General features: G+C 33.5%; 1 protein-coding gene across 4 annotated transcripts in view; it reads left to right on the top strand.

Moving 5' to 3' along the window:
• The window catches only part of GRIK2 (glutamate ionotropic receptor kainate type subunit 2), a 356,698-nt gene that overhangs the window by 212,252 nt on the left and 119,228 nt on the right, over positions 1-25,218 (top strand). For all 4 annotated transcript variants that reach the window (XM_038133845.1, XM_038133848.1, XM_038133846.1 and 1 more), the window contains one exon: positions 9,725-9,948. In XM_038133845.1, the coding sequence (XP_037989773.1) occupies positions 9,725-9,948 (224 nt within the window). The remainder of the gene's footprint in view (positions 1-9,724; positions 9,949-25,218) is intronic.

The following is a 25,218-nucleotide window of genomic DNA, read 5'->3' on the forward strand; positions in this document are numbered from 1 at the left end:
TGGTTTGTATTTTCAGCCTTTTCATGTTTTATTTATAATTTATCTCTTTCCCCATTTTTCTGTTTAGCTATTTGAAAGCCATCAAATGTGTGCATTTTTATCCTATGTATTTATTTATTTACCTTGCAGATTAAGCATCACTATTCTATTCTGAGGCTCTCTCCTCTGTAATTCCAGTAAACATTCTTAGTTACCTTTATTAAGCTATGGTGGAAGTCCAGCAAAACTGCCTCTTTAAATAAAGCTACTAATTTGCATTGTTCAATTATCCAACTTTTCCCAGTTATTCTGTATTATTATTTAACATGACTATTTAACAGTTAAGCACCTGTAACATACCTTGCACATGTGTTTTTGCTGTTTTAAGTATTCAAATTGGCTTCCAGTTTTTATTGTTTGCGTGTTTTCTTTCCTCATTAAAGTAGCATTTAATTTCTGTGTGAAATACATCCTGGGTTTGTAGGATAATTTCTTATGATAATTTGTAATATGCCAGAAAATATCACTTGTCCTTTTGGTGCTTTTCAGTTCTAATTGCTAATTCATTAATCCACAACTTCAAGTGCTCTGACCTTTTATTTCCAAAGTAATTTGTCTCAAGCTGAACAAGCATCATGTGTCCCTCACAACCAACTAGTTGTATCTCATCTGTTGCTTGAGATCCTGTTTTTCACTTAAGGTGAACTGTATATATTCATAGACTCACAAAACCTGTCTTCAAATATTTTTTGTGTCTGAATTTATCAATGTTATTCACTCAGATATGCCATACTATGCACCTTCTGTTCCTCTTTTGTTTATTTGTTTGTTTTAAAGTAAAGGATCAGAGAGATGGTCCTCTACATGACAATGCAATTTCATTTTAAGCCAACAGCTAAACATTCATCTCTATGCTCACGAGTCGACAGTTTTCATGGCTACTTTGTCACTCTCTAATAAAGGTTATATATGATATTCCGTGGAAAAATGTCCAAACAGATCCTAACTCAGCAAAAGTTATGCAGAAAGTAAACTTCAGGTAGAGATGCAAAAATCCACAAAAAATTGCCGGGAAATGGAAAAAAAGGTCAGTATTCTAATATGCCAAAGAAATACTAATCCAGAAGCTTAGATCAAGTTTGCAAAACTATGTATTAATTTAGTAAGGAACATATATGTGCATGTATGAATTCTCTATTAAATTGTTGCTCATTTCAAGTACAGGACAGATGAAGATGCACTTTCCAACATAACTGCAGTTTTAAGTGAGCAATTTGTTTTCCAAAGAACAAGGAATTTTCTAGCAGACAGTCTGCACTTAGTAAAGCAAGGCCCAGCAAAATTTCTAATAATGCAGTAATCCATAGACAGTAACAAAGTATTCAATTTTTCCTAAAAGGTTATAAATATTTTATATATTTTTTATATTTTTTTATAATTTTTATATAATTTTTCCTAAAGGGTTAAATCATTATTTTTGAGATAATCATGTCCTGTGCTTCCTAAAGAAACTGGATGAAAAATTTTAACTACGTTCTCAGTGATTTGACACCAAAGGTGGCAGGGGACTTTGAGAGTAGGGTCTTCAAAGTGCTCTGAGATATGTGGATTTTTTTCTGGAGATCTGTGCTCCAAGGGTAGTTTATTTGAAATTTCTTGACACTAAGAGTGAGTGTTGCTTTCTTGTTTGTTTAGCTGCAATATGACTATGTATTGTTCTTTTACAGTTAGGGTGTTATGGACATCCCTTGATAATGCACTTGCGTTTATATAATGATTAGTTTTCAGTTACCGAGAAATATTGTACAACAAATAGTTGTAATTAACTTTCGCCATGCTGCCAGCAAAGTGAATCATTGCCAATCAAGGCAGTGGCATTAGGTTTTTCAAATGAAACTCCAAACAATAATACTTTAGCTCAAGCATCATCTATGCTTACAGTAACGATTACAAATTTATTTGATCTAGGGTGAGGGCTGTATTCATAAAAATATTACATTTTTCATATCCTCATACTTTTATCTGATGTTTTACTTTTGTTGCTATAATGATAGTAAAGAATGATAGAAAATAACATTGGGATTTTTGTTTCTGTGTGTATGCTTGCTGAAGTGAAGTACATGAGAAAAACAGAATTCTCTAATAGCAGAGTTAATTCCCATTGTGGCTTATCCCTTTTATTAGGGATTATTAATAATGCTGCAATTTGTCTTTTACTCATCTCCAAAGAATTTCAACATATCTCAAAGTGAACGTTTCATGAAAGATAGGGAGGAAGGACTGTGGAAATGTTGAGTATGTCAGTTTTCATGGAAACATCATTTTGGTAAAAGAGTTTCAGTATGTGCTTATGGGAGATGTGTCTCTGGGAATGATGTCCAAAACATGTCATCCATACTGTTTGGGGAACTGGAAAGTATCAAGTCTGATCTGTTATTCTCAGGGCAACAGTACTCCAGGAAAGCAATGATGTGTTTCTGTGGAGGCTTTTCCTAACTGAACAGTGTTTTCTTTGTTATTACACTGTACCAATAATGTAAGTGTAGATCTTCCCCTAGTTTTTTGCTTTTACGTTTTGGAATTATGATACATTAAAATATTTCAATAGACTTTTTGAGGGCCAGAAGGATTACTTTCAACCTAACTTGAAGATCATAAGACATAGGAGTGACAGGGCTGAATGCTGCGCATGATATTTGAAATAGCTCAATAATTTTTCTATCCAGAAAAACTAAGCTTAATTACAGAGCTCCTGCTGGTATAGTACTACCATTCTCAGGGCACTGAAAATAATTCATTTGTTTAAGAAAATTAAACAAATATCAAATAGAGTTTAAAAAAGACAGTCGGTGCAGCCTTACATTAGTCCAAAATATGTGAAATGAAACTGATTATGTGCATCTTAGGAAGAAAATGATGTTACTTCTGTTTTTCATTTGATATTTGGTAGACTTTTCTAAAAGGACCTTTTTTGGTATTGTTTATAATGATGATCAATTTTAGTTAAGTCGAAGACCCTGGAATCTAATGATTAATTGAGAATTCCAGGAGGTTGATTTTGCTCATATTAATAAGTTTTACTCCATCAATTAATTAAACTGCTGAAATTATAGCTTTCAAAAATTGTTAATTGAGTATTGTTAATCAATAACAGGTGGCATATTCTGCACTGATCTACTTCCATCCAAATGATATGCAAAAATGTTATTTGATTCCATTGCAAAAAATTCCAGATGACAAAGTAATACAGAAAAATGGGATTAAGTCAAATCTGACATGACAAAATTTATTGTGTGATTAAATGAGTTCACTAAAACAATTTGATAAAACCCCATCCATTTAAGAAGAGAAATTATGACAAAATTAAAAGATCAAGAAATTTTTAAATCCTGAATGCAGTAACTGAACTTCTAGGTGACAGCTGGTTAGCAACTGAGAAAAAACCCAACACTTCCAGGAAGTTGTAGTAAATCTGGAAAGCATAACAATAAAAATGTGTTCTACAAAAAAGGAATCAATGTTACCTGTGTACTTTATTTCAAAAGGTGTACTTCAGCATAGTATCTAATAATTTTAATGTTTATTAAACATCTCTAGTACAAAAAGACAAAGTTAGAAAGAGTGTGCAAAACAGCAAAGAAGAACTGTAATATTTTATTGTAACTATTCTCATTTTAATTTTTCTTTCTCAATGAGGGAGTCTCCCTTTCCTGAATTCTGAGCCACAGTATCACACAGTCTTGTAAATTTCTTTTACAGTTTCCTCTTTCTGGGGGTATGTGAATCTTGCTCTTCTAACAATTAGAAGAAACCTTTGTACAAAATTCCCGAAATTAAGTGATAAAAGCTTTTTTACTGTTGAAATGAGTAGTCACCCATGTTCCTGCTACATATAGTTTCATGTTCTACTGTCTCTAGTTCTTTTACATACAATTTGCTTACCTGTTGACTAGACTAAAGTTGGTTCAAAATACATTAGTGAAAGTGTATTATAAATCAACAGACAGAAACTATATCTGTTTTTAATGAGTACTCATATTACATCTATTCAGCTATTAAATCTTATCCATACTGGCATAGGCAAATGAGAATTGACTAGCATAACCCTGGATAAGAGGAAATAAAGTAAATTAACTAATTAGAGAGCTCCTGCTGGTTTAGTACTATCATTTTTCTTGACTAAACACTCATGTAATAACAAAGGAACAAAGAGAAAACAATACCAAAAGTACGTTCTAGACAATGCTATGTTGATGAAAACATATGCTTTATCCTGTTTAAGTCACTGAAGGAAGGATTCCATGCATTCCATACATTCCATTTTTGTCTAGTTGAATTCATATCAAAAACTGTTTTTATGGTAGTGGACAGAATGCAAATTTCCTCTACAAAACCTTTTGCCTTTAAAAAAAAAAATCTACCTCTAAGTAAATGATATTGTTGATTTCCAGATCAGGATCCTCTCTAAAAGGAGAGTAGATGAAAAAAAACATTAGTTACCAATGTTGTTCAAGATTTTGCCCACAAAAGAATTAATCGCGCTGACCCAGGAGGTTCTAAAGAAATGAAACCACTGTGTAATATTACTGTCAATGAAATGAATTTGAGAAAACCACCTATCTTCCAGCGACTTGTTGTTGCTAAACAAATTCTGAGAAGCGTCTCAGCAGTTACAAACATACATGTTAGGTGAGCCAGTATCTATTGAACTGTCTTCATATGTCACTTTCTTATGTTAAAGTACTTTATTATGTTAATAAAGTAGCAAGTGCTATTGTTCCATCTATAAGGGATATTGTTAGCAATTAAGTATAAATTATACCAATCAGGATCCCACAAATAAGAAGTTATGACAGGTAATAATTTCTAGCAGCAGCTTTCCAGGACCTGTGAGGAGGTTATCAAGAAGCTCCATCTGGGCTTTTCACACAGGAGCCTGGCAGGAAGACCAAAGGCAACGAACATAAACTGAAAACCTCCAAGGGTGGAAATTGCATATCCTCTCTAAACAGCCTGCTCCACTGCTTGTCTGTAGAAACTTTTTCACTCTGTGGATAGACAAGCAGTGGACTAGCTTATCTGGAAATGTCATATAGTCACCTTCCTTGGAGGTTTTCAACGCTGACTGGGTAAAGTGCAGAGCAAACTGTCTCATCCATGTAAATGTTTTGAACAGAAAATTGCACTAGACACCTCCTGATCTCTCCCCACTTGAATTGTACTATGATCCCGTGAAAGGTAGTAGAGAAACAATTTCTGTCAAAGTAATTTAAGTGGCTAGTTATAATAAAAATAGCGATAAAGCCCTAATAAGTTCCTAGTGGTTTCAAAGGAAATGAAGACCTTGTGATAAGACTAAAAATTTCTTGTGGGGTATAAAATTTTCTATAATGTAGCAGCATGAAAAAGGCAGTTTAGGATAGACTGTAAGCTTAAAAGCAAATTACAGATCTTATCTTTTTAAATCAGTGGCAGAGAAATGCACTTGTGTGAACGGGAATAATGCATAAGGTCTCTGTGCGTTAGACAGGTTTAAAGAATTGAAGCTGTGCTTTAGCCTTCCTCTTTTATCTTGAGGATGCATTTTCTCCAAAGGGAATGTAACTGAAATTCAACTCAGGTTAACAGTCTCAAAAATTTGAGCTGAAGAAATTTACATATTGACTTAGGGTTTTAGGCTGAGGAAATGTAGTAGATGAAACAAATGCTTTATGAAGTTTTTCTTTTAAAAAAAGCCAAGTTCCTTTATTTTCAAGAATAATTGCAGGCAATAAGTGCATTGCTGCCTGTAGAGAAGTAAAATTACTTAAATGTCCTTTCAGTGTATGTGTAATTTTGTGTATATTATACAATTACAATATGATTGTACTGATTAACTGAATAAACAACAGAGAATTGATAGTGTATGATTCCTTTTGCATTTTTATAATAAACATTAATGGTTGCTAAATCAATGCAAAATGTTAAGAATGAAATTGTTACTAGAAGACACCATTCACATTGTCAAAAATACTCAATTATTTTGGTGGAATATTGTGTATTTGTGTGGAATTGTAGTGTCTAATTAAAAATAACTATTAGACATTTTATTTTTTCTGTGTATAGATTGTATTTAAATTCTGCATTCTTTTGAACAAAATAGGTGAGACAAAAGCTTTTCATAAATTTGTCAACAATAGAAAATTCAACAGGTGTTTGTTTTACTTTTCCCTGGTGTTATTAGTAGAAGCTATGAACTTCTTTCAAAATTCTATTTCCCCCAAAATTATTGTGATTGTTTCTCCAGGTTTTATAGAGTTTTTTTTTTCAAAGAAGAAGCATCAATTTTTGCAAATACCAAATTTCTTTGCATGCTATGGCCATACACTACTCAACATTAAAGTGAACATTTCTTGCTGAAGTTATTTGTATCTGCAAGCACAGATTGAATTCAGTATAATTTTTAAATCTCTCTTCTTAGAGGTTGTGTGCCAAATTTCAGCCCTGTACAAATGAAAAAAAAAAAAATGTCCTCCCTTTTTCCTCTTTGACTATTACTTGATGTAAAACAGTCACTGAACCAACTGCTTGGAAGTGAAATGAAAGGGAAGAAGCAAAAGAGGATGACTTTAGCCTACCTTAGGCACTGCTGTATCAGAAATAAATCAGGGTTACCTTGAGTTGTTGGTGAATGAGCATCCTACAACTGCACATGGTAGCAAGACAGGGAAGCTTTATATATGTGTGAATGCTTATCCTTTGTCCCCACCTTGGACAGGTAGGTGCTATGGCCAGGGTTGTTCCTACCTGTATCATGAATGAGCTTCTGGTACTTTCAAGGGATGCTTTACTGCCTTACTGTTATGATCAAGGGGGTGCTTCATTGCTCAGCTGGTTTGGTCCAGGTTTATCAGGAGCTCCTGAGGTCCTGAGGGTAGATGTGGGACAGGAAGGGAGAGGATGCACAACTACAGCTTATTATCTCCAGTGCAGTCCTCTAGAACATCATAGACTAGGCTGTACAACTTCCACATTTTGCTCAGACTGTTTCTAATCACTATTGTAACCTTTAGTTGGTGTGGAATATTTCTTTGTGGCAGCTATCTTACCTCACTAATTCTTGGATGCTGTTATAAAAAATTATTTCATCTCAAGAAATAGTTAAGTGCTATTATGGATTGTGTTTTCAGATAGATATACCTTTTATTAACTTAAAGAATAGAAGCATGTATACCTTCGTTATCAAAAATGGAATCATTGATCACTGCCAAGTGAGACAAATATTCTTCATAATGGAACTTATCACAAAGCTATGTTAGGATACACTAATTTGTTAATGGTTAAATGTCAACTGATAAAATACTAATTTACACTATTCCTCCCCTATTTGTCACTAGAAGTAAACTAAAGAGGATTCTCTTCCTTGTATATCTTCATTATAGCTGAGCATAGGAGAAACTGTTACTGCACTTCTGGAAAGAAACCTGGCCCCTGCTTTCTCATACTTACCAATAGTGCTCTTTTCAGAATGAAATGATTGCCAGGAGAATTGAGTATTTTGAAGATAAAAGATATTAACAAAAGTTGCATGTGGTAGCATTGCATTTTTAAGTTAGTCATTCCCTCAGTTATTAAAGACATCAGATATTTAAATTTTTGTTGTTGTTGTTGTTTTGTTGGGTTTCTTTTTGTTAGATGTTTAATTTTTTTATGGTGATATTCTAGTTCAAGAATATTCAGAGCTACTCAGCTCCAAAGAGAATCTTGAGATGTCAAGTTATGCACATAAATTATATATCTGTCCTCCCAAGTTGGGATATCTGTTCTATTCTGTCATATGAGACATATTATTTCTTGATCAGTTATTTTTTTTAATTTCATCTATGACTTGGCTCTGGTAGAGATAGTTACAACCTATATTCATTTGTATATGTTTTTGTTTCCATCTAATGACCAAGGTTGGATTTTCCATTGTATTTATAAAATAAATTATTTGTTGATTATTAAGGTTCTGTTAATATAATATGACCAAAATTCACATCTACTAGTAGCCTTCCAAAAGATCTAACTTATCTGTCTTTGGGATGCTGCCTCTTGGACAATTTCCAGTCAGTTGCCTTCAGACTCTTTGGTTAAGGTCTGCTACTTGCCTCACACGCTAATATTGGGTTGTAATGTTTTTTAAACTTCTATGTGTTGACCTATAATTTTTAATTCAAATTAGTTTTAGTTTCTTACTTTACCATTTTCTTTCTACATCAGCCAGAATATCATCAATAATATGCAATCTATAAAAAGTCATCCACTGTGGAATTAAGCCTTGCTGTTTTGATTAATATCTACAAGTTCTTAATACCAATGGAAATGAAGTGCATGTAATTTTTTTGACCAGTAAACCATTACCAAATAAAATGAACAGTGCCAACACAGTTTCACCTTGTAACTGACTACAGTAGATCTAATTATATAGATGTTCATAACAAGAATAGATCATAGAAGAACTTTGTGTAAGGGGAGAAAATAAAAATTAAAGGTAACACTGAAATGCTGCATTGTATGGAAGTTTGAGTTTTACTCAGTATACACAATATCAAATGAATGAAACGTACATAAGTGTATGAATGAATTTTATTTGGAATCATATCTCTGTATCTTAAAACAGGCATTCTGAAAATGGTATCATTTGCAGCTATGTTACTTGGATACATTACTTGGGCAACAATACTCCATGGTAGCTATTCCATTTCTCTCATTACATACCTATATTTTATATATATATATATATATAAAATATACCTCTATATTATATATAAATATATAAATTTATAAATATATAAAAATATATATACCTATATTTTATATTTTATATAGGTTTATAAAGGATTCTTAGTTTACAGTTTTCCGGGTCTCCTACTATAAACTTTCTCACTCTGAACTTTCCTCTTTTTTATGTGTGTATGTGCGCACATGTACACGTTCATACATGCACAGGAGTATTTCAAGAGCTGTTGACAGAGATTAAAAAGTAGATTCTGTGGATCTTTGGTCACTCTGATTTCTATTAAGTTTTGATTAAAAGAATAGCATAGGCCATTTACTAATCTCCTATGAATTATCCCTATAATAACTAAACCTAAATGTTAATTGACAAAATGCATTCAATTGATGATTTCATTTTAGGAAGTCCATCTGATTAGTAACTATCTGTAAGTGATTCGCACAAGTGAGTAAGGACAGTTGTACTTTGTTAGAACATCCTCAGCGACCTTGCAGGTGTAGCACTTTCGATTTTAACCTGATCTTCATTTTGTACCATTTTTATCCTAAAATATGAAGAACTGCTTCCTGGTCCTTTCTCTGCACTTTTACTAGCATATTCACATCTGCTTCACAAATACATTGGCTTCTAAAGAACACAGTGAGGGAGTGACAAAGAGAAGATATACGTTGAAAGGCACAATAAATAAAGTTTTAAAGTATGCGATAATAGATGTTCATGTTTTCTGCAAGATGCAATATTATTCTTCACTTGTATCCCTGTACTAGTGCTTTTAATTTTTTATAAATGTTATGTCAGTTTAGCAAAGAGGAAATAGAATAAATCTGTTTCCTTAGTTATAGGGAGAAGGGTTTTAAATTTCAGGCAACCTAGTACAAGAACAAACATCCTCCATACAAAGTTTGTGTTTTGCATAATCTAATTGTCTGCTTTAGCCTGTTTCTTCTGACTTATGGCCTTTTTCTCTTTTTGTATTTTTGTCAACAGAAAGCTGACCTTGCAGTTGCACCATTGGCAATTACCTATGTTCGTGAGAAGGTCATCGACTTTTCCAAGCCCTTTATGACTCTTGGAATAAGTATTTTGTACCGCAAGCCCAATGGTACAAACCCGGGCGTCTTCTCCTTCCTGAATCCTCTCTCCCCTGATATCTGGATGTATATTCTGCTGGCTTACTTGGGTGTCAGTTGTGTGCTCTTTGTCATAGCCAGGTAACATGTCAACTTTTGTGATTTTTTTGGCAATTGTTACCATTTTTTTCTTACTAATAATTGTCAAAAGTCACAAAACTTTTCTTACTTCCGTACTCTTATATTTAAACTTCATGATTTACAGAAGAATAATGATGAGGGTTCTCACATTAGTATTCTCCACTGCCCTACTAAGTCTCCAGTTTGTGACTGGACTTTTTCTCTAAGTCCTGAGCAGGCTAGCTAGATTCCTTCTTTTATTTACAAATATAGAGACACTAGAAAGTTTTCCAAATAGCTTTTCCCAAAGAGTCTGCATTTAGAAATCCAGGATTTGCATGTTTTATTTTGTTACTCTGATTTATTTTTATGCTGTGGTGCTCAATCTCAATTTGAATACTTTGCTGCCCATGCTAATTCTAGATGTCCAAATTGGGCCTCTACCAGTTGTAAAAGTATGTGTAGATTAGTATCTTTGAAGTAGGATAACAATATTTATTTTTTTTAATTTTGTCTTAGCTGAAATCCCCGAGATACTTCACAGAATTTAAAGTCTTTGAGTAGAATGTTTTTGGAAGCTTAATTGAAGTTTTAGAATTAAGGAACTCGATACATCAATTATTAAATTGTAAACTGATTTTATATATAGGGCTCACTTTTTTATCTGTTTTTTTTTTTCAACTCAAATGAGCAGCAAAACATCTTTTGTCAAAAAGCCCAATATGTTTACCATTTCCTTCTTAACTCATTAGGGCTGAGTTCAGATGCTCACATAAATACAGACTTACATGTAGCTTTGGCGTTTGTCATAACAACAATAGAAAAAGCTCAGAGCACTGTATGTAATCTCTTTTCCCTTGCAGTCACTTGCTATTTTTTTTTAAAATCAAATGCATATGAACTATATTGGCTTTTATCTCTTTAATAAGATGGGGTCTTTTTGTTTGAGTTGATAATGAAATCTCACTTCAGTCCTGAGATTTCTGTGATTTCATTCTGTGGTTCACAGTAGAATCTTCATAAATTTCTTTTTCTATTGTGCTGTATTTAGTATCAGGATTCTCCATCTCTCTTTGATACTCTCTGTTTCATTTTGGAGAAGTTGTAAATTCCTATATTAGGAAGAAGCAATATTTTTAGAAACCAGTTTAAAGGTAATTCAGCCCCTGCAGTGCTAAATACAATACTGCATGAAGTACATGCAATAATGACGTAATATAGATAAAACTGAAACATGTTTTGTAATGAAAGACTTTACTGTGTACCTTTTCGAAAAATCTGCTTTAAGGAGCCAGAGTTATGATGAAAGTTTCTTGAAAGACCCCTGTTTTTGTGGACTATATAACCAGAGAGTACGATCTTTTCTGAGGTGTTCCAGAGAGTGCAATAGTTTCTGAGGTGTTCCTGCCATACAGATACCTCTGAAAGCACAGTGGAGCATAAATCACAACTGTTATCTTGTGAAATATGAAACATAAAATATTTATGCATATGTCCAGAAGTTTTAACCCTACTGTTATCACTGAAGGACATATTCAGTATGACACACAGTGCTTTTGACAGGTAGCTCCTACTAATGTTAGTAGGATTTGTATGGCTGAGTTCCTACTTATGCTTTGAGAATGTGCCTTGACATGTTTTTTAGGAAAGATAGATTTTATTGAAGCCTTTATTTCTTATTTTTAAATTTATTTTTATATAGAAACACCAGATAATAGAGCAATAATGCTGACATATTTTTCACTTGCCTATTTTTGTGGCGAGCACCATAAACTCCTTATGTAATTGGAAGCATTATCTTAAATGTAAAGCAATGCAGAATATGTTTTATGCTGAGCAGAGAAGTTTTGTTTCTGTAGAATTGTATAGGATATTTTGTTACACATAAATTTATACCAGCCTTCATATCTAGAAATTTTCAATATTTCTTAACTGGTATAATCAAATATTGATAACACATTTAGAAATAAAAGATGCAGGGTTATGTAAGACAATCTACAGATTTTATTCATAATGTAGAATGACTTAATAGTATGTGATAGCCTTTTCTAACATTAGTGCTCATAAAAGGAAACAGGTTTAAATTAAAAGTTGAATTTCTTGCTGAATACTAGCAGAAACAAAGAAGAACATTATTCAAAAGTTAAAGACCTGTTTGCAAATACAATTCAAAAATTTTATGTGTCATGTGAAGAGAGATACTTTAAAGTGTGTTTGTGAAGAGGACTATGCAGCATAGTGGTATGTATCTTCAGTACAGATTATAGGTTATGTAGTGCAAAGCTGATGATGTGTTTTCCAGTCCTGGTGTTGTGAAACTCCTGGACTGCATGCCACTAGTTTAGCAGGGTCTACCCAGAGTTTCTTATTGAGAAGATTTCTATTCCATAACAATCCTTTTATGATGGATGTTTAACTAGCAGTGTTTCATAATAATTACTTTGTGTTTCATAATAAGGTGTGCCTTTGTTTGGAGCAGTGCTTAGTATGTCTTTTATGATATAAAGTTTTGTAATTACAGCTCATCAGAGTGTTAAGTATAGAATATTTTTTTTTAATATTGAAACCTCCCATTTTTGTGTCAAAGGTTTTGTGGTGTTATTGTTTCACCATGTCTTCCAAAAAATGTTGGCATGTAAGAGCTTGGTACATTGAAAATAGAAAGTAGCATTCTATTGTGTCTCTTGGACTTCACTCATTAATTAGTGGTATTGTGATATTTAAGGAAAGATGAAGAAATTAGTAAAAGCTTCAAGAATCTTTAGGAATGAATTGTTTAAAATACTTCCGTAGAAAGAGAAATATAACATAAGTACTATATCAGTCCTTTTCTTACTTTGCAAGAGCACTGGATTTTCCTTCCAATTTGAGAACAATATATAAAGACCTGTAATCTTCACACACTCAACAAGACAACAAGCTAGGAAAGATTTATGTGTTAGCTGGAGGGTTTTTCTATTTTATTTTCCTCTTGTAGTTGCCCCCAAAAGACAATTCTACTTTTGAACAGACAGATTCTGAACTGCACCTCTTAATCTTGTTTGTTGCTGTTGGTGAATCTCAGTAGTTAGGATGGTTAGTCTCTGGAAGTTCCTTGCTTTGTTTTACAGACTGATGACTGATATATAAACCCAGTCTGCTTGACACTAAGTCTATTCATTTTCTGTGAACTCAGAATTTCATATAGTGTTTTTTTGTATTGTGGCAACAGTAATAGATCTTTCTGGTGCTAGATAGCATTGTCTTTTTGTGTCTGATGGCAGTGTCTTGTGTCATCCGAAATCCTGCTGCATTCAAATACCACACCTTCATGCCTCTGCCTTTACTAATTTCTTTGATTTAGAATACAAGTTAAATTCACAGTTTAGATATGATTAGAAGGAAAACTAAAACCTCAGTAAAGCACACTAACTTTTTTTTGTACCTCTGTCAATTACACATTTTCTGATCTGTATAATCAAAAATCTCAAATAGTAAAATTTCTTTATTTCTGTCTGTTGCTGCAAAACATTTTACCATTTCTAAGCAACATGCTTTTTTCTTGCAGTGTTGTGTATAAATTTCATAGACACATATTGTCCCTTCTTTTCCATCAGTCTGTGTACAAGAAAAAGATGCTTCCTATTTTTGGGCCTACAAAATCTAATATGTTGGTTACTGGAGGATCCTTCTCTTTCTATGTAGGCATTATGAAGAAAACCAGTTTTATGCTTTGAAAAATGCTTAATATGTTTTATTTGCATAGGTCTCCATATAAATTACTTTCAAAATTAATTTTCAGCTATGTTTTCTTATTATTATATTGTATTTTTGGGCATGATTTTAAAGTTCCATGTCTTTTTGTGTCTTTTCTGAAAACATAGATTGGAGACTAAATTCCTTAAATGTTTTTATAAAATAATTTTATGCCTAATTTACTGGATTTCAAGTTATTCCCTGAACACTGATGGATTTCTCTGTGTAGTGAGGTCTTTTTTTTGCTGTGGACATATCTGTCTGTCATAAAGAAGTTTACTCTTAAGTGACCTATCTTCAAAACTGGAAGAGATACAGCTGTCTTTGTAAGGTACTTCATTTTTACAGATCAGATGTGAAGCAGATAACTTATCCTGGAAAAGATTGTCCACTATTGAGCGCTTGTGCTTTTCACACTGAGCTGTCCAAAGTCTCAGTGACTGTTGTGGAATATACATTAAACTGTGCTCACTGCCGTAATTGCCAATTTTAAATCATGGGTTGTCATTTTAAAGGGCTTATTTGCCTTTATGTGTAACACATTTTTTATGCTAGGACTTCCTACCTTATCGTCCCTTTGGAATTATGCTATTCTACATCTCCTAAGTCAAGCCTTTGTGCTGCTTCCAGCTGCCAAAGCATTTGTTATCATCTATTTTTCCATTTCCTTGGAAGCACTGATTGGAGCACAATGAACATTGCCTCATCAACAAATTATATTTTTCTCTTACCAGCTGGAATAAAGCATAGTTAAATAAGACAAGTCCTAAAAGTCTCCACACATTTATCTTAATCTTTTCTCTGTGAAAAATCTTGGGAATGTCTTGCTGCTTCAGACTGTTACAGATGCCTGGGCATTAAGTCTCTCTGGAGCGCATGCGTATCCTTTCACATCTCATCAGTCTTCATTTTTATTTTATATTTTTGATCAGCTGATTTCTGTCCTTAACCTTGCCTGATTGCTTTTGAAACTACTTCTTGGAAACTATTACTTGTAAACTACCTTAATGCAAAGGAGTGAACGAGAGAATGAGAGGAAACTACTGTTCCAGTTACTGTGGAGCTCTGGTTCCTAAATTACTGTGTTGATAATTAACCAAGTTGGAAGTTAGCATATTTGCCCTTTATTTTGAACAAGCATTCTTTCTATGAGAATTTCATCTGCTGAAGTCTCCCTAGAGAACTACAGCATATGCTATGTGGTGTTTACAGGTATGGATTCATCATCCTATAGGGCAATCCAGATGTCAACACTGAAATCTGCTTCTCTTACAGAGTTTTAAGATAGTTTTGGCTCAATTGTAATGCAAGTATTATTTTTTCCTCTGTTGTAATGCAAGTATAATGCAGTTGTCACTCTGCTATAAACTGCTATGCAAGTAGACAAGGCTGAAAATATGCCAAAAATTTCACACTTACCAAAATTATTCCACAACAATTATTTCAAAATCAGAAAATTTTATTTCTTTGAAATCAAGTTACAACTTGATGCGATCTCATGACCCTTATCTGACTACTTCCGAAAGATTCTGTGTAGTCTGCTTCTTTTCATATAATTTTATTTTTGGTTGAAAAGCAAATCCTTGCGAATGCCAAAGATCATCCTTACTGTGAAAAAAAAAATAATTAATTGCAAGAGCCTTTGGAACACTGAGTTTTTTTGTCAAGTGTACCTTGTCATGCAGATTGCATAACAAGGATTTTTCTCTCTTTGATGACTTTTTAAGCTTTTTTTATTAATTGATATATTTGTGTAGCTATACTAAGAAATCCCTTCTGACAATGTTCTAGAAAACTTACTTGCTGAACTAAATTTCTTCTCCTTTACGTGAGAACTCAGAAATTTTAATTTTAGAATTCTAACATTTTCACAGCAGTTATATCTTAATTTATTGCACTCATAAGCAAATTAAGAAGAACTATTTTTTTACTTAGTCTATCCTGCTAAATATTATAACAACAAAATTGTACAGTCATCTTATCTGGACAGTAGTCACTGGAAATTTTGTGAGCAAGACTTGTCCATGTTATTTCAAATATGCTCAGATACTTTTAAGTAAGCCTTAAATTGGTTAAATAGTTTATTGTGCTGTATGCCATTTACATTAGCATAAATCTATAATTAGTAGCAGTATTTGAGTAATTAAGTAATTTTCTGTGGCTAGCACACAGAGCTGATGATTTGTCTTGTTTCTATATAAAAACTGCAAAAAACCTGGAATTGTAATTCCTTCCCATAATAATCATCTAGGTTATGTCATTATTTTGAGAAGTTATGATTTAGATCACCATCAGTGCTATAAAATCTAAATTTTTTTGGATGAGGATACATGGCTTAAAGAAGGACATGAAAAGCAATGAGTTAAGCAACAATCTCTCACTTTGCTTTTTGACACTTGCAAGAATGCTTTGATCTCTCTGACTCCTCCAGAAGAAATTTAATGTTAGTTTATGAAATTTATAGTTTATAAATAAGCAACCCAATATGGGTCCTCATCTTAAACCCTCAAGGTTTGCTTGAACCACTTCTGAATGCTTTCAGTCTCCTTCAGCTGTTCAAGAAGAGACAAGACTTCCAGGAGGTCTGTGAGTCTATGCACAAGCACAACATGTACATAATAACATCTATTATAATACTGTTAGAGATCAAAGCAAGAGAAAACTTTTCCTTTAAACTTCTTTACATACATATCCTCCTTTCATTTTAGGGGTAAAAATCCCCAGTTCTCTAAATTCTTGCTATACTGGTGGTAGATTGTTACACACATATTTTATGAAAATCCAAAATCCTTTTGCCAGGATTTTCTTCTCCTGAGAAGCTGAGGAGCCTCAAGAAAAAAAATGTAAACAATAACTATCTGCTGCTGTGGAATGCAACAAGTGCTTCCCTCATTAGTCCATGTTAGGTGTTTCTACTTAACAACCAGTCAAGGATGCAGCTAGGTCAGACTCTCTGGTCAGTCACAAAACTTTGTTATTCGTTCTGATCTATTCCTGTCTCACCTTCAGAGAAATCCTTTCTCTCTATTCTTTTAGTAGAGTTTTGCTATAACATTTTAATATAATATATATCATAATATAATAAATCAACCTTTTAAAACATGGAGTCAAGATTCTCATCTCTTCCCTCGTCCTGGGATCCCTGCGCATCTCCCAACAGTAGATCAATCTGAAATCCCAGGTACTACTTGCTGTGCCTCAAAACTGTGAAGAAACCACTGCCAGCAAAATAACTGAAATGACTTTTCTGAGGATGACTGGAAAAATCATAACCAACTGCTTTAGCAGTCCAACAGAAAATATAGTACTCCCCATTGGCTAAATCTCTATATGAATGTTTAAGAAGAAAATATATTCACTTGAAGAGAGGAAAATTTTGGATTCCAACGAGAAAAAACTGAGTTTTTGTCCGCACATCTCATGATGCAGTTATTTTAGGAAAGCAGTATGTTTGGTGACTTCTACTTCAAGGAAAGCACCTTGTAATATGCATTTTTTGTCCAGCTGCTTCACCAGTATGTTTTATGTTAATTCTTGTTCCTTTGTAGATTTTATTTTTTTGTTAATGAAGAGTAGAGAAGTATCTTAATGATGCTGTCTAGAATTGAATATGGCCTAGAAACTCCATCCTTTCTGTTATTTTTTTCTCGTTATTCTGGAAGACATTACAATTCATTACTAATTACCCAAGAACCCAGGTGTTTTTACTGGCTGCACTGAATGGTAACTCTGTTCATCCTTAAGGAATTTTGTGTCTCTTACTACCAGTAACTCAATCTCTTCATTCTCACATACACATTATTTAAGTACCCATTCTGACTTTACTTTTATGACTCCCTATATGGAGGTGTTGCATATTTCAAAGCATATATGTCCTCTTCATATTGATAGAACTTTGCTATGCAGTCTTTCATGGAATCTGAGGGTATTTATGGAAAAGTGTTTCAAAAGTCATGTTGAAATACTTTTCATTCTGTGGTTTCTTCTTTGTTTCAGTTACTCATTTACATATTTCACTGAGTATTTGACTGCCCAAACATGTCAGAATCCTAAATATACTTTTGAATCTCAACAGTGCCTTGAATCTTAAGATCTCAAGAGTGTTCACTAAAGCTTTTGGATAGAATTCAGTTCGATAAACAATCTTCACTAGTAAAATCTTCTAGGTTTTCATTGGTGAATAGCTGATGAAATTATGGGTGTATTCAGTGGCCTTCTATTTTGGTTTTTGACTGACTAGAATAGTTCTATTTGAATCATTGGGTTTCACAGAGTTCATTGCTAGACATCTGTCTGAATGCCATTCACTTTTTATCTAAATCATTATTTCTAACTGCCTATGACAGTTTAATAATTACATTTGCATTCCCTTCATCTTTAGAACAAGCTCAGAGATGCTGAAAGGTATTATGCCAAACTATATTGTCATTTGTTTTCAGAGACACTTAATCTTGTCTTACACACATAGAGTTTAAATGCCCAGTTTCCTGTGACTTTATTTTTGCACACTCTATGGCCAAGTTAAAATGCTTACAGTTAAACATACATACTCTGAAAATTGTTTTTGAAAGTATCTTTGCAGTCAAAACAGTGGTATTTCTCATAAAAGACTTGTAGTTTTCTTTAGATAATTGGGTTTAACTGAAAGCAAAGTAGATGTCCTCTATCTAATTTTGTGTTTTCAAATATCTTGGATGAACAATTTCCATAAGTGAGTCAAGATCTGGAGACTGTTTTCTCAAGAGTTCTATGGCATCACACAAAATAATGCTTCATGTCTACTATGAGCAGTGATTTGTTAAATTCTTTGTATAAACACCCATTAACAAATAAGACCATAGTCCATGCTTATAAAAATCCATCTGAGGAACAACTTTTTTTTTGTTTTGAAAGATTCTTTACAGTGCAAGGATTCATCCTTTTTTTAATCAGCCCTTGCTAATTTCCTAATTTCCAGCATATATAGTACCCTTAAAGAATATTGGATTGCTTCTATGAAGTAGTTTGCTTGAAAATAAGTCGAGTGAGTCTCCAGAAAAAGTGCTGCAAAATCAGGGTTTTTTTTGAAATTGAATAATTGAATTTTGTTTTATCAAAAGTTTCTTCCTCTATATGTAGCAAGTTTAGACTCGGCACTTTGTATATTTATTTAGCAGATGATAGCATGGAACATCAAATGTGACTAAAGAGAAGGGTTCCTCTATACATAAAACTGAATGTTTTTAAAGGTAAAATCCTTTTGAGAAAGGTCAGTGCCTCTTATGTTTTTGGAGTTAGGGGACAGAAGGTCTATTTGCTTTAACTGAGGTTTTATTTATTTCATGTGTTTTACTCTGGCATGTATAGTATTTGTGGGGAGAAGGAAGCTGTAACTTTCACCATAGTGCACAGCAGCAGTTTTCTCATGAGATATGCAAAACCTCATTCTCAGGAGATGTGTAGTCCACCTACCTAAAGAACAGCACACAAGGATCTACTGGAATGGAAATAGGGCCAAGGATCCCAGAAAGCACCACAGTGTTTTCAAAAGATTTTGTTAGTAATCGGTGTGAGTACTAAGTTAGCTGATTGACTGATTCCTTTTCCATTAGCACCAGTGTCTGAATTTGCAGAGTGCCTGATATATTAGAAAATTAATTCAACCAACAGCTGAACTGTTGGTGGTATTTTGTTTGCTTTTTTGTTTTGATTTGGTTTGTTGTTGTTTTGGTTTGTTTGGTTTCTTTCCCCCCCAAAATCAAAACAGAAACCTGATGTAGGAGACATTTTATTTATTTAAGTAATTTCACGTATGCATCCTACTTGGAACGTTTGACTAACAGTGAGCAGTCTCCTCATAAAAAAAGTAGAGGTTATGGTGAAGGGATGGAAAATTGAATGTTAGGAGTCATGGTTCCTATTTACCCTTCTTCTGGAGGACCCAGAAAAATAAAATTATATTGAGCAAAAATGGCTGAAGGATTGAAAAGCACTTTTTATGCTAAATAAGCCAAACACATGAAAAAGATCATTATATTTCTTGCAAAATATGTGGACCCACTTGCAATAAATTTTTTATTTAATTTAAATTAAGAGGGAGAGGTAAACTATTGTAAGAAAAGTCAAGATGATATGATGGTTATTAACCTTGTAGAAAATTCTAGGAACAGATGTTCAGTGGAATGAAATAGCAGTTTATGTAGGATAGTATATCAGAGGTCTCTGTTGGATTATTTGGTTTCAGAATTACTTGAAGGAAAGGAAAACTTGGGTAACAAAAGTATTTTATGAATTTTACTCCTTTATTTTGTAAAATAGACCTTGTCATGTTACATAATGTTAAAAATGCAGATGCAATTCTCAAGTACTTTTAGATATTTGTAACTGAATAGTCAATTTTCATACTGTTTGAAGTGGTGGAACATGCCTGTTAGAATCCAAAGGGTTTGTTTGTTTATTTGTTTGGGTTTTTTATTTATTTTTAAAAATAAGCATAGGTTTCTGATTTCAGAACCAGAAGTAATTTAGTTTTAGCAAATTTAGCTAATGCAAATTTTCTAAATCTCTTTTCTCTCAATCATCATTATCCATTATATTCTGAGAAATAAATTGAAGTAGATATTTAAATAGAGCTAAATTGAAGGGAAAACAAACAGAAAAAAAAAAACCCAAACCAAAATAAACCTAACAGAACTTTGTCTATTTGAAAGATGGAGCATTTTTCTCTTGGAAAAAGCCAGAAGCATATCTTTAAAAGAAGTAAGGAATTAAAAAGGGGATATTTATTGACTTTAAGTGTTAGAAAAATAAGATTGTTCCCTACAAGTGCCTGTAGACAGACATATGGGAATTATTTATCTCTGGATCTTTCTGATTTAACTGTTTCCAGTTTACCTTTTGTATGCAATACTTCTACCTCTAACTCATTAGAGAGTATTAGTCATCTAAACACTGAAATAACTTGATCAGAAATCAGTCTGAAAAAATAAGTATGATAACTGGTTTTAATACTGGAATGAAATCTGTAGTGTGTCCTTCAAGCATTTCTGTTTTATGTATGGAAGTCATTCAGTGTTAACTCAAATAATGGTGAAATTGCTTTTGTGTAAATCCAGTCACGCATTTTCAGGCTTAAGAATAGTGGGTGCCTTTTTGTTGTGTTGTTTCGTTTGCTTGTTTGTTTGTTTTTGTAATTTATTATAGTATATAAAAATTTTGCCTTAGGCAACAAAGGCATCCTTCTTACAGGAAAATTATTCAACAATATTAAAAATTTTGAGCACCATGGTTAAAAATCCCACATCAGCTAAGGAATATAGGTTATTTTATCAGAAAATATTAAGGGTTTAAAATATCAAAAAGTTTGTTGTCAACAATTCTTACAGCACATCAGAGACAAGTTTACATATAAGTAATTTTTATTAAATAGGGTTGTTCTGGCACATCACTCTCATTATATGTTTTGTTTTTTGTGGCCATTAGACATGTGGTACCTTCACTTGCCATTTAGGATTTTCCTAAACTCTTTAGAACAGATAGCCACTAGCTGTAAGAAAGAAACACCAAGACAATGTTACTTCAGCTTGATGAGATAATTCATATAATTTCAGAAGACTAAAGACAGCAAACCACCCAGATCTACTGCCTCTTTCCATTTTGTTTTCTTCAGTCCTCAACTATGTGGGGCAGGAACGCTAGGTGGAAAACTTCTTATGAGATGAATAGTGAAGCGGTAGATAGCAAAAGAAGGTTATATAATTTCTTTCCATTCTTTCAAATATTCTTGCTCTTTCTTAGTAGAGATGGCTTTAGCTTTACACAGAACAGGATGCCAATTTGCTTTTAACTTATTTTGTTTGTAGAAGTAAAGGTATGGTGTTCTGTACTAGGGAACTGTCGCCAGGGATATCAAACAGTTTTCAGCTAACAGGTAGCACAGCAGTTAGTTCCTGTTCTGGAGAAATTTTCTTAGTAGGTATTTTGGAGAGAATAGAAAAAGGCTTCTAGTGTAATGAATGTTCAGAGAAGTTCCTTTGGAAGGAATTCCACTGCTTAGAAAATTCTCTGGTTTTGTGGCTGACACAATGTAACCAATGAGCCTAGTCCAGAAGAAAAATGGCAGCAGGCTGCAGAATTTTTTGCAATGCACTGCTTTGCTGTGCTCACAGAGCATAGCAAATTTAATGTCAAGTTGCAAAAAAAACTGAAAAAGGCTTCAAATTTGTCATATTTATCCTCCACGCACTTCTCTCTCTAACTTTCTCTCTCTTGCTCTCCTCTTCTTCTAAACAAGCATGCTAGAGGAGACTCAGTACTTAATCTTGTCAAAATCTGGTCAGTGTGCCCTTCATTTATGGCAATGAAAGGAATTTTCACCTTGCTTCAAATGTAACTGTAATTGGATAAGTTACTAGGTAGACACATACCAGAGGCTCCTCATAACTTTCCTCTCAGCTGCTGCTAGAAGCTGATTTCTGATTTAAGCTTAAAGGTCGATGGGGATTTTTAATGTTCATAACACCTTCCTCATCATCCTGCCCTCTGTGCTGTATAGTCATCTGTGCCTGAACAAAAGCAAATGTCAACAGCAGTGAGAATGATGGTGTTGTGCCTCTATGCCCGAGTCTACATGACTCCACAGGTGAAAGCACGATCTCTGGAAGGTAGGGGAGGCTTGATTGGGCTTTCCTGTAACACAGGACAGTTTTCAGAGCATCACTGAGCAGGGTCATGTCATGTTATTACATAGCCAACACCAAATACTTGCTTTAAACAAATCTGCAGTTCAGAAAAAGTATTTAAATAATTTAAATAGTTAAATAGGAGCAAAATTTCTATAAATTATGAAGAAAATGAAGTGCAAAATGAGTAAATTTCTTATGAAGTTCGGTTCAGCAGTTATTTTTCTTCAGCTATGTAGGCAGGAGAATATTTCAGTTTGCTGTTTACATTATAAAGTAATAGAATTTTGAGGAGGATTTTGAAAGAGAGGTATTGATATTTGCCTTGAGGCTATTCTCTGTCTTGAGTCTGAATAAGATTCATCTGGCACTGGTGGAATAGCTACACAGGTTATCCTATGGCAGTGACATTAAAATCACTTCAAAGTTTGCTTTTTATTGGAGAAGAGCAGTGGATATAAGGAACAGGAAAAAAGAGAAGAAAATCTGAAAAGTTACACTTCAGGATTAGTTTATGTGGTAAAGAGTGTATTTGAAAGTATTGAAACTTGGTGGAAAGGTCTGCAGATATATGGAACAGGAGTATACATTTACTGCCCTTGCAGAAATATATAAATTGCCTCTAGGGCCTTTATCTCTGAGACATTGGTATTACAGCAGCTGAATCTCCCCGGTGTTCTTTAACTCACATATGTTTGTTTTGACAGTTTGGTCAGAGGGAAGAGATTAAATTCAGGTAGGCCATGTGGTATTAGTAGCAGTATGTTTTGAGTCCAATGATAGGGCTACACAGAATACAGAATGAAGTCACATGAGTGATCCTTGGTAATAAAAATATTGATGTAATTGACCTTCCTCTAAAAAGAAGAAAGATAAAGGCCTGTGCATAGTCTGTTTCTATTGAAAAGAGTGTTGCTGCATATGGCCAGGAACAGTTTGGATCTAGTCTCTATGTTGTTGAAATACTACTTCTAGAATCACAGTTTCTTGGAAAAAATCTAAAAGAAATAGTCTGCTGAGTCAAGACTTGAAATATTTAGTACCCTAACAGAGTTTTCTTAAATTGGTGAGCTAGAGGGGCAAATTCCAGCTGACTGATAGCTCTGTGAAGGAGGTGGTGGTCATGTGAGGGTGTGTTTCTGACTATCAGAGCTGTCAATCAAAGAAGCACTGGTATTTCATTAATATTGAGCTGAATATATTATAGCTAGCTCATATCCAGGCCTCAGGGTGTTATTTGAAGGTGAGAGAAAGGTTTCTAGATAATGAAAAAAACCCCAACCCAAAACAACTTCAAATATTTATCCATGATCAGGATATGGAGATGCAATTCAGCAGGGCCCCTGAAGAAAACCCTTGCAGTTCAGTTGCAGTTATTATCAAATTTAAAATGTGTCTTGTGTTTGAATTCCTTTAACCGTGATCTTTCCCAAAGAAAGCCTGTGTGTTCCATTAGCAGTAACTGATATATTTGTACAATTATTAGTACAGTTGAAAATTGTAATGGTATAATCAGAAAGGAGGAAACATTTTGTAATCAACTGCCAGTAGTACACAATTGTCCTATCATGTTCCTGCAGCATCTGGCATACAAGCTCTCACTGCTTTGACAGTGGCACAGTGGATTCTAAAGAATATGTACATTGCAAGGGCTGGAGTTCAGAACTTGCTTTCTGGCACAGAGGGCCAGAAATTTCCATATCATTAAATGCTCCATCATCCCAGTTATCCCACCCACAGTTCTTACCAGGATTTTCTACCTCTTCAAACCTCATCTGAGTGTAGCATAGGCCAAAACTGTGAACAGGAATGTTCTAACAAATAAATTGTATGGATGATCACAAGCCACTGCTGAAGTCTGAGTCCTTCCCTTCACTTACTGATACAGATATAACCATGGCATTTCATAGAATATGTGTATTCCTATTTATTGTAAATTTTTGATGAAATATTAATCAAGCACTTTAAATGAACAATATTGATATATTTATATTATGTAGAAATATTAAACAAAAATATTATGCTCTCTTTTTTTTGGAGAGGGTGGAAAACCAAAAAACAACACACCAAAAAAAGGGCAACCAACCAAACTCTAAACCAAACCATAAACCAACAATTTTCCAGGTCTTTATTTGTAATGACAAAACTTTTGTAATCAGAGTGACATATAAGTGCACAAAATACTCACTATAAATAAATACTCCAAAATATTCCACATGACCCCAATATACCACAATTAAAGTTTTATTTTACTGGTTTTATTTAAAGGATGTTCTATTTTGACAATTTTAAAAGCAGAAGGAAACATAATGTTGTTCTTGAAAATGTTTTAATGGCTTATTCTCTATGTAAAAACCACATCCAATGTGCCTATATTAACAGATATCCTATTATGAAATGACCCTAGTATAATACTTGTTTTAGTTCATGTCATTCTGATGGGTGACATTTAATGTATGGTGAAGGGCAGCACTGAATTGTTATGCACTCTTAACTAGATATTTCCTTTGCTGTGATGTTAAATGTTAGACAGGAAGGTAGTCACAAATTAAATAGAAAGGCCAGATTTGTTATACAACCTTTGAATGACCAAACTTTTTAAAAGAAGTCCATATATTTTACATTGCAAAATATGATTTCACACTTTTTTATGTGCCTTTAGGGGGTTCTCTGCAGTACCTAACTCTTCCCTGCAACTTGTGACAAACTCTTGAATAAACTGAAGAAATCACTAAGTGCTAGGCTTTTAAAAGATGGAGTATTTTAATTTCTCAAGTATATTTCTCTCTTATAATGTTTTGTTCTCTTAAAGAGAACTAATTATTAATTTATTATTTTATGTTGCTAGTATAGAATAGGCTATCACTGTTTTATACTACAAATGTACAATCTTATT

Source organism: Motacilla alba, chromosome 3 (assembly GCF_015832195.1).
Source record: "Motacilla alba alba isolate MOTALB_02 chromosome 3, Motacilla_alba_V1.0_pri, whole genome shotgun sequence".
Taxonomy (NCBI): Eukaryota; Metazoa; Chordata; class Aves; order Passeriformes; family Motacillidae; genus Motacilla; species Motacilla alba.